The sequence below is a fragment of the Megalobrama amblycephala genome, linkage group LG15, assembly GCF_018812025.1.
Source record: "Megalobrama amblycephala isolate DHTTF-2021 linkage group LG15, ASM1881202v1, whole genome shotgun sequence".
Classification (NCBI taxonomy): domain Eukaryota; kingdom Metazoa; phylum Chordata; class Actinopteri; order Cypriniformes; family Xenocyprididae; genus Megalobrama; species Megalobrama amblycephala.
The window spans coordinates 25,063,076-25,073,772 of record NC_063058.1 but is presented as its reverse complement, the minus strand read 5'-3'; the positions used below and the strand labels follow the sequence as shown (position 1 = coordinate 25,073,772).

General features: G+C 35.5%; 1 protein-coding gene across 1 annotated transcript; it reads left to right on the top strand.

Annotated features, from left to right (window-relative positions):
* Positions 1 to 5,273: 5,273 nt before the first annotated feature.
* On the top strand, positions 5,274 to 6,594 carry si:ch211-107e6.5. The gene is made up of 3 exons (XM_048159006.1): positions 5,274 to 5,435; positions 5,825 to 5,955; positions 6,177 to 6,594. Exons 1-3 carry the CDS (start codon positions 5,403 to 5,405, stop codon positions 6,541 to 6,543), a joined length of 531 nt encoding a protein of 176 aa, XP_048014963.1. The 5' UTR covers positions 5,274 to 5,402; the 3' UTR covers positions 6,544 to 6,594.
* The last annotated feature ends 4,103 nt before the right edge of the window (positions 6,595 to 10,697 follow it).

The window sequence follows — 10,697 nt, the reverse complement described above, 5'->3', positions numbered from 1 at the left end:
CTGGGAAATACAAACCCGATTCCAAAAAAGTTAGGACACTGTACAAATTGTGAATAAAAACAGAATGCAATCATGTGGAAGTTTCAAATTTCAATATTTTATTCAGAATACAACATAGATGACATATCAAATGTTTAAACTAATTTTCCTAGGTTTTTCAATTTACAATGTTGGGGAAAGATACTTTTAAACTTTTAAAAATAACAATAACATTCTTGCTACAGCAATAAAAACAACAACAAATGAGACAGAAATGTGATATTTCAAGTAATTTTTGCTTATTCATGTAGTTAATGCGTTTTTAATGTAAATTAAATGTACAGACCTGATTCCAAAAAAGTTGGGACACTGTACAAATTGTGAATAAAAACAGAATGCAATAATGTGGAAGTTTCAAATTTCAATATTTTATTCAGAATACAACATAGATGACATATCAAATGTTTAAACTGAGATAATGTATCATTTTAAGGGAAAAATAAGTTGATTTTAAATTTCATGGCATCAACACATCTCAAAAAAGTTGGGACAAGGCCATGTTTACCACTGTGTGGCATCTCCATCTTCTTTTTATAACAGTCTGCAAACGTCTGGGGACTGAGGAGACAAGTTGCTCAAGTTTAGGAATAGGAATGTTGTCCCATTCTTGTCTAATACAGGCTTCTAGTTGCTCAACTGTCTTAGGTCTTCTTTGTTGCATCTTCCTCTTTATGATACGCCAAATGTTTTCTATGGGTGAAGGATCTGGACTGCAGGCTGGCCATTTCAGTACCCGGATCCTTCTTCTACGCAGCCATGATGTTGTAATTGATGCAGTATGTGGTCTGGCATTGTCATGTTGGAAAATGCAAGGTCTTCCCTGAAAGAGACGACGTCTGGATGGGAGCATATGTTGTTCTAGAACTTGGATATACCTTTCAGCATTGATGGTGCCTTTCCAGATGTGTAAGCTGCCCATGCCACACGCACTCATGCAACCCCATACCATCAGAGATGCAGGCTTCTGAACTGAGCGCTGATAACAACTTGGGTTGTCCTTGTCCTCTTTAGTCCGGAGGACATGGCATCCCAGTTTTCCAAAAAGAACTTCAAATTTTGATTCGTCTGACCACAGAACAGTTTTCCACTTTGCCACAGTCTATTTTAAATTAGTCTTGGCCCAGAGAAAACGCCTGTGCTTCTGGATCATGTTTAGATATGGCTTCTTTTTTGACCTATAGAGTTTTAGCCGGCAGTGCCGAATGGCACGGTGGATTGTGTTCACCGACAATGTTTTCTGGAAGTATTCCTGAGCCCATGTTGTGATTTCCATTACAGTAGCATTCCTGTATGTGATGCAGTGCCGTCTAAGGGCCCAAAGATCACGAATCTCTGAATCTTTGGATGATATTATGGAAATAATATCATCATCTGAAATAATTAAACTTGTCACCATCAAAATGACAAGTTTAATTATTTCAGCTGCTGTGAAAAAAGGCTATAAATGATCTGCTACAAGCAGTGTCCTCACATAGCTACTAGCTGGGACTCCTTCTTTTCTGTTTACAGATGTGACATAATGACACAAAGACGAACGGCTGCATGCTCGAATTTCCTGCGGAAATCCACCAGTATCGCTTATTATAAAACATTATTACAAGCTTACTGTTGTGAATCGGGCTAAGGTAAGAAGATTGAAGAACACTGGCTGGTTATGTACTTGCTCAAAAATTGATTTTGGATCATTTTTAACCAAAAAAAGTTACGGACTGCAGCTTTAAGAATCTTTTTGGCTACTTTGGAGTTTGAATGAGATATTAAAGATATAAGCAAATTTTACTCCCTACTTGACTACATTTTATGTACCAAATATATGTACCTTCTCTTTACTCCAATACATTTGTAATAAATAATGCAATACTCATTGCATTTTGCATGGCACCTAACTTTTTCTGCAGCAGATAAAAAGCAAATATCTCCATCTACAGGGCATTGAAGGTACTGTATCTTGTCAACTTGGCTACTTTACATGAATGGGAGCACATTAGTCCCCTTTGAGCACTTGAGCTTAACCAAGACTTGAGTGTTTGCAGTCATTTAAGAGGCTGTTGTGTCCACCTTGATTTACTGCAATATGGAGATGTTCAGATTTATTTGGATTTTAGAAAACAAACGTGATTGCACTTCTCACAAATCAATTGTTTCTTGTTTTTCACTGGCATGTCTCTTAGGTTTTGAGGACTTTGAGCCTACATTCAGTACGAGTGAGTACTGTTAAAACCACATACTCTAAGACTTTTACCCAAGTTGTATTGGAATTGGTGACTTGTAACTTGTAATGGAGTCATTTTTGCTGTTAGGTATCTTATTATTTATATTACATAAATATGAGTTATCCTGATGCAGTTCTTCTAACTGATCATACCTGAACTGTACTGTGAATCTGAAGTGACTATTTACTCAGAGATCATTCACTTAAACTGCCATATCTCACTGCTAACCAAATTGTACAGTTAATTATGTTACATTTCATACAAGAGTCTTTTTTTGAACCTGTTTACAGTATAACCTAATCACACCAGCCTAATCGAATTTGGAGTCAGACCAGTTTGGTACAAATTAACATCTAAATTATTTGTCTGTATGCTAAAGGGCGAGAGCAGCATAATAACCATCTAAAAGTGCATTTTTTCCCTTAACAAAAGTTATTGTTAATGCAATTAATTGCAGTTCTTTATAGTGGAGAAGGGTTCATTAAAATATTCTTCACACTAAGAAAAAAAGTGTTTCTTTTAAGAATTGTTCATTGAAAGGTTCTTTAGGGAACCAAAAATGGTTCTTATATGGCATCACTGCAAAAAGCCCCTTTTGGGCACCTTTATTTTTAAGTGTATAAAAAGCCTGAATTCTCCCCTGCTGACAACAGAGAGAGAGAAAAAAATACTCTCATTTGAATCATATTGCCTTGTCTTGCACTTCTATTTCATCCAGTCTCTATAGCTAAACACAGTGTGACATCCAAGCAGAGCATATCTTTGATTTCATCGGAAACACAGCAAGCATTTATGTGCAGTAGAGGTGAGAAACAGACAGCTGTGTGGAGCCACAATAGCCATCAAAAGTGACAATAATGTTAAATGGCGCAAAAGGAGGAAATGCTCTGCCAGTTGATAGACTCTAAAATAAACTTATTTTACTAAAATAAAAAGGTTTATGGTACCTGCCAGGTTGGTCTCCCTAGAGACACATCTGAACACACATAAAGAACAAATGTGTGGGCAAGAATAGTGAATTTGTTTGTTTTTGCTCATTTGCTACTAACCATGACTAACTAATGTTCATTGCATTCTGAAACAACTTGAAAAGATATATGAATCACTATACAGGGAGTCTTCTTCAGATAAGAAAAGAAAGTCCACCACAAATGTAGTAAGTATGAGTCAGTTGTGATCATCAGGACATCATGCGTCATAATGAGTCAAATCATGGTTTTCTTTGATGTGATCTCATAATACACCTGAGGGACAAAGAAACTGTAATTAATGGCTGTGAAATGCTAACATATTTAGGAGATAAAAAGCCAGCACTCAGTTCTTGTTGAATAAATGGGAAAATTAGTCTGAAATTGATATGCTGCTCACACAACCAGAGGCTAATCACGTGCTAATCGCTAGCAGCTGATCAGTTAAAGCAGAACTAGGTCACTTTTTTTACCTTCATAAATAGTTTTCTAAGTCCTTAGGATGGTTAATTGACTTGTAGTGGTGTGTTTGAGGCGAGCACTAACCCCCTCTGGCACGTCTACACCAAAAAACAGCACTTGCAAGTTGAGCTGCATCGACCCGACACACGTTCACGCCTCATGTTCACGTTCACGCGAGAGTGACAAAATGCTTTACGGTAATCCAAAAACAATGTATATATTATGACTTTATAAGACAATTTTGGAAATTACCCACCTCCATCGAGATTTCTTGTACTGTATTTGCAAAACTACTGCGCTGGTGAGCGTTGTAGTCATTGTAGTCCAGAGCTGCGCTTTGAGTATTTACGACAGTGTGATTCACTGAAGGAACCTGTAGGGGGAGCTTCGCAAAGATTTTTGCCCATCTTTTGAAAAATGCAGTTTTAAAAGTAAAAAAACTATCATTTTCACAAGTAGATGGCTGCAGAGCTCCACTATTTGCTATGTGCTATTTGAATGACTGAAAGACATCTTTTCACAAGTTTTTTTCAGTTGGATTCATATCTAAATGTTATGACATCACAATTATAACAATAAAAATTACTTTTTGTCAAAGTTTAGCATTTTTTGTACTGAAAAAAATCAGTTTTTCAATAATATCATCAATAATGTAATCTCCAGAGACCCCGCTTAGAAATTGGACAAAATCCACAACACACATATAGACAGAAATGAAGTGGCACACTTCTAAAAATGCAAAAAACATCCTCAATACAAAATGGACATGCTCACACACACACGCGCACACAAAAATAAAAATTATTTATTTTATTATTTTTATTATAAATTATTATTGAAAAACTGATTTTGCCCTGTACAAAAAATGCTAAACTTTTACAAAAAGTCATTTTTATTGTTATAATTGTGATTTCATAACATTTAGATATGAATCCAACTGAAAAAAACTTGTGAAAAGATGTCTTTCAGTCATTCAAATAGCACATAGCAAATAGTGGAGCTTTGCAGCCATCTACTGGTAAAAGTGATATTTTTTTTTACATTTAAAACTGCATTTTTCAAAAGATGGGCAAAAATCTTACACTAAACCATGTCAAATTATCCATGTTTTCCCCATGATTGAAAGTTAGAAATCTGGGCCTTTTATAAAGTGAAAAAGTAAAAATACTTTTTTTATAAAGTAAAAAGCTGTTTATACATAAAAACCTATTTTAAAAAAATATTTTTTAATTTATTTATATAAATTTAAAAGATATCACGAATCCTCCAAAAACTACACAAATGTTGAGTAAAAACATTAACAAACAGAGTAAAATTACAACGAAGACCGCATAAGGGTTAAAAATTTAATCTAAATAAAAATGTATGGAATATATATATTTTTTTGTGAATAAGTAAATAAATATTGTTTAATTGCTAATGTTTAATGAATAAATAAAGCTGTGATGCAATTATGCTATTGACCAATCAGAAACAAGTATTCCAGATAAATTTAGCAGATAAAAATAGCTGTCATTACATTTTAGGAATGAGTTCCTGACAAGGAAAGTGTTATTAAATCTTCTCAAAGGATGGATAACAAATTTATTTATTATGCCAATATGTTCAGTTGACTCAAATCGCGTTTGCCTGTTGTGGTAACCATGGCAACAGTACAGCGCTTTTGAGTTATGTTCCAGGATCAGTGATTTGTTTATTTGTCTCTTGGTTGAACACAGAAATGCAACAGAAGACGGACTTGAGAAAGCAAGAGGCTAGTTACTAAGTTAAACAATAACTAGGGCTAGCCTACATGTTTAGCAGCGTACAAAAACTCCAGTAACTTAGGTTTTAAACGTTTTCAAAGGTTCTGAATAGGTCGATTAAACATGACAATTACTGTAATTATGCACCAGCTTCTTATATTTACGTATCTCAAATATAAAATGTTTTTTAACCTTTTCATTACGCTGTACGTTTAGCTGCGTCAGTACTGACGATGAATTTCGCGAGACGAACCTCCACAGACCGCGCCTTCAGATTACGCGTTTAAAAGTCATTTAAAACAACCGTCGAACCCCCGAAAGTCATTCTATAATTCACAGAATATCTGAAAATATACTGAACGTCAAATGTAGTGATATTAACATGTTTGTCTCATAGGTCATTGAGATATCGTCGGCCATGAACAAAGTCAAGTCCTGCTGTCAGTGCCGTCCTCGAGCAGTTTTCAGATTACTCGTTAATCTGCATGGGACATCAAACCCATATTTAAACCAGGAACAGTTTGCAAGGTAGGCTTCTTTTTTCTGTTTATATGAATTAGATCTGTTTAATGTACATACAACAATATTGCAATGGAATTCATTTTGGGTTCAGCTCAAATGTCTGCAATTCATTCAGGTGTTTTTCTAAATTAAAAAACAAACAAACCATAGGCCTACACAGGTTGCATTAACTGATTTCTGTAGAAAAAAGAAGATGAATTGTGTGCACTGTTTTCTATTTCATCAAGGACCTCATCACCAACTTCCTCCGTCATCCATCCAATTGGCCAGGGACATCATCAGAAGAAATGGCACGCGGACACTCAAGAACGTTGCTCTCAAGAAACCGAGAAGCAGATGGATGAGAACATCACACAGACTCAAACCAAACACGTGGAGAGTCCTTTCCGTCAGAAGGAACAAAGCCTTTTGAAAAGAGCTATCAGAATCCTATTCATCTGGTTCATTATTTTGGGAGTAATTGTTATTTTCATGATTGCCGGGCAGTATGTTTACTTGGAGGCAGGACGTGTCTCAAGGTCATGGGATCTTGACAAATGCATGAATGGCTTTGTAAAACTGCGCTTTGTTGGAATGTACAATCCACCAATATGAACAAATGAACCCATATTGACGTCAGCTCTCAATAAAGCATTTCAAAATGGCCTCTTGTGGTTTGTGTTGAATGGGTGAACATGGAGAGTGACTTGAGCAGATGTGAAGATCCTTGCAATTATCAATACACATTAACCTCTGCACCTCTGCGAGGACAAAATTACTGAGACAAAGGACCTTTTTATAAAAAGGTGCGGTACATGTTACAAATCACGTAGCTAGCATCATGTATTAATTTTAGGCAGAAGCAATGAGAAACAATTACACGTCATGAACATAATGATTTGCAATATAGAAAAGCATATATTTAGCATAGGTGCAGGTTGATTCAGAGTTTGCGTCATCTGAAATCCCTGCAGGATTTGGAGTCGTCTCTTGGTGTTGGTGTCTGAAGTCTTCGTAAGAGGCTGGGTCCAAACTGGAGCTGGTGTAGGATGGGCATGCTGAGATAAAACAGCTGCTGTTCATAACATTTCAAGCAAAGATAATCATGTGCATTTGATCTGATATGAGTAGAAGATTATGAGATGTATGTTAATGCTTTGCTAAAGAGATGTATCTTTAATCTGGGAGAGTGTCTCTGAGTCCCTCCTTTAGTGGACTAAAGGATATCCTACTACCAAAAGTCCAGAGGTTTGTGACCTTAAAGAGCGTGATGGATCGTAGGGTGATAGAGGATCGATTAAACACACAGGAAGTAAACCATTTAGGGCCTTATAGGTCAGTAGCTGATCATATTTTCTTGACCTGGTAAGAACTCTAGCTGCATTTAGTAGTAATTGTAGCTTGTTTATTAATTTAATAATGATGAAGTTGTATAAAGTGCTATGTGTTTCTTTAAAAATAAAAAAAAATGAACACTCTAAAATGCTGGGTTAAAAACAACCCAAGTTGGGTTGAAAATGAACAAACAAACAGCGGTTGGGTGAAATTTTTGCTCAATGTGCTGGGCAGTTTTATTTAACCCAACTATTGTAATAAAAATTACAATAGTTGGGTTAAAAAAAACATAAAAATTACTATATGACTGGCTTAAAATGAAACCAAAATAGGTTGGAAATTAAAAATCAGACACATAATTACTAGAGGCAACAATGATAATCTAAAGGTGAACATTTATTAATAAACATTTTAATGAATGTTTATTGTTTAATTATTATTCATTAAACCTATTAATAAATGTTCATTTATTGATTATATAATTATAAATGTTAAAGGGTTAGTTCACCCAAAAATGAAAATTCTGTCATTAATTACTCACGTTCCACACCCGTAAGACCTTCATTCATCTTCAGAACACAAATTAAGATATTTTTGTTGAAATCCGATGGCTCAGTGAGTCCTCCATAGCGAGCAATTACATTTCCTCTCTCAAGATCCGTTAATGTACTAAAAAGATATTTAAATCAGTTCATGTGAGTACAGCGACGAGAATATTTTTGGTGTGGCAAAAAAAAAAAAAAAATCTTATATAGTGATGGCCGATTTCAAAACACTGCTTCAGGAAGCTTCGGAGCATAATGAATCAGCATGTCGAATCATGATTCGGATCACGTGTGTCAAACCGCCAAACTGCTGAAATCACGTGACTTTGGCTCTCCGAATCATGATTCGACACGCTGATTCATTATGCTCTGAAGCTTCCTGAAGCAGTGTTTTGAAATCGGCCATCACTAAATAAGTCGTTATTTTGTTTTTCTGGCGCACCAAAAATATTCTTGTCGCTTTATAATATTAATATTGAACCACTGTACTCACATGAACTGATTTAAATATGTTTTTAGTACCTTAATGGATCTTGAGAGAGGAAATGTCATTGCTCCCTATGGAGGCCTCACGGAGCCATCGGATTTCAACAAAAATATCTTAATTTGTGTTCCGAAGATTAATGAAGGTCTTACGGGTGTGGAACGGCATGAGGGTGAGTAATAAATGACATTATTTTCATTTTTGGGTGAACTAACCCTTTAATTTCAACATATTTTGGGTTTATTTTAAGCAAGCAATACAGTCATTTTTAAACAATATTGAGTTCAATAAAACTACCCAGTCGGTTGGGCAAACATTTAACCCAACCGCTGGGTTAAAACAACCAAATCGCTGGGTTTGTCCATTTTCAACCCAACTCGGTTGTTTTTAACCCAGCATTTTTTAGAGTGAATGAACTAATATAAAGGGTTAGTTCACACAAAAATGAAAATTACTCACCCTCATGCCGTTCCACACCCTTAAGACTTTCGTTCATCTTCTGAACACAAATGAAGATATTTTTGATGAAATCCGATAGCTGTTTGACTCCTCCATAGACAGCAATTTAGAAAACACAATTAAAATGGTCTGTGACTACAGTACAACCTTAATTTTATGAAGCGATGAGAATACTTTTTGTGCGCAAAAACAATGACTTTATTCAACAATATATCTTCTGTTCTGTGTCATTCTCCTATGCTGCTTAAATTCAGCATCCAGGTTCTTCATCAGAATGTCGGCTCAGTATTGGCCGAAGTTGATCACATGAGCAGCACGACGCATGCGTGTGATGCTGACGCAGGAGCCGGCCAATAATGTGTCGGCAGAACAGAAGATATTGTTGAATAAAATCATTATTTTAGTTTTGTTTTTGCACACAAAAAGTATTCTCGTCGCTTCTTAAAATAAAGGTTGAACCACTGCAGTCACATGGACTCATTTAACCCTTAAATGCATGACTGTTTCGCCAATCATTCTTACATATTGGGGTCTTTATTGACCTCAATCTATATCTAACACGGAAGGATCTCTACCTGTCGCGATAATATAAAACTCCTCTGATATTAGAGTAACAATTACAGAAGAATAAAATAAATCGTATTTTGTTACCTTTTGGAGCTTGAAAGGGTTCAGTTTGAGCAGATGTTTTATGCCATCATCACGGTCCTCATCAGAGCTCATTTCCCAGTAAATTCAGCAAATAATGGGCTAGTTTTATGTTTGAGGTCACGAATATGAGCCTATTCGCGATCTCAAACATATTCTCAGAACTATATAATTTTCAACATCTTCAAAATCAATATTTCGATCGCTAACAGCTTCACCAGATTCATCCAGTAACAGTTACAGTCATATTTGATTGCGTTCAGTACTTGCTCTGCAGTTAATCGCTGAGCCATTTCATGTTTTTCTTATTATTTCATTTTCTGTCTAAAGAGTCGTCACATCAGCATTGTGTATCAGATATTGCCACCTTGTGGAATAAAGGTGAATTGCACTTATTCCGTCATCTAAGATTCAATTATTGTTGTGCAGAAAAAATATACGTACACTCATACACACCTCGGGTCGTTAGCGACCCTATACAATTTTTACAAAAAAATGAATTCAAAAATAGGCATTCTTTTATAATTTTATGATTTTTTTTCATGTTATATTGTTTATAATTAATCGATTGAGGAATACCAAGAAGGTTGAAGTCTAACTTTAAAAAAATGAATGAGGAGGAGGGTAGTGAATGACGTCCCGGGTCACTAAAGACCCGAGGTATGCATTTAAGGGTTAATGATGTGTTTAGTACCTTTCTGGACCTTGAAACTGGTTGTTAAATTGCTGTCTATTGAGGAGTCACACAGCTAACGGATTTTATCAAAAATATCTTAATTTGTGTTCCGAAGATGAACAAAAGTGTTACCGGTGTGGAACGACATGAGGGTGAGTAATTAACGACAGATTTTTCACTTTTGGGTGAACTAGCCCTTTAATTACTGATGATCTTTACAACAGAACTGAATCAACACTGAACAACAGCCGAAATGCGTAATTTTCCTGTTATCACTGTAAAGCTGTACTGTATAAAACGCCATAAAGGTGACGACTTGAATACAAAGGTTGCATTTCTAAAACCTTAACGCTTTAGATTTTAAAAAGACTTCTCTATTTTATCATCTCTGAGATCCTTTTGTTATTGACTCAAATATAAAATTTACTACAAAACAAAAACAAAACATAATGTGGTACATTTCAAGAATATGTGAAGCAAAATAATATTTCTGTTATTGTAAAATGTGTGACTAGCTTTTATGCTGACCTGGGCATGTCAAACTGGATAATTGTAAAATCCATAATATCGTTTCCTTACATGGTGACAAGTGTTCGAAACGTCTAAACCCTCGACTTTTATG

Excerpts from the sequence above, each read along its gene's own strand:
- si:ch211-107e6.5 (XM_048159006.1), top strand. The coding sequence starts at position 5,403 with ATGCAACAGAAGACGGACTTGAGAAAGCAAGAG. Across the intron at positions 5,436-5,824 it reads CGGACTTGAGAAAGCAAGAG|GTCATTGAGATATCGTCGGC; the intron begins GCTAGTTACTAA and ends TTTGTCTCATAG. Across the intron at positions 5,956-6,176 it reads AACCAGGAACAGTTTGCAAG|GACCTCATCACCAACTTCCT; the intron begins GTAGGCTTCTTT and ends TATTTCATCAAG.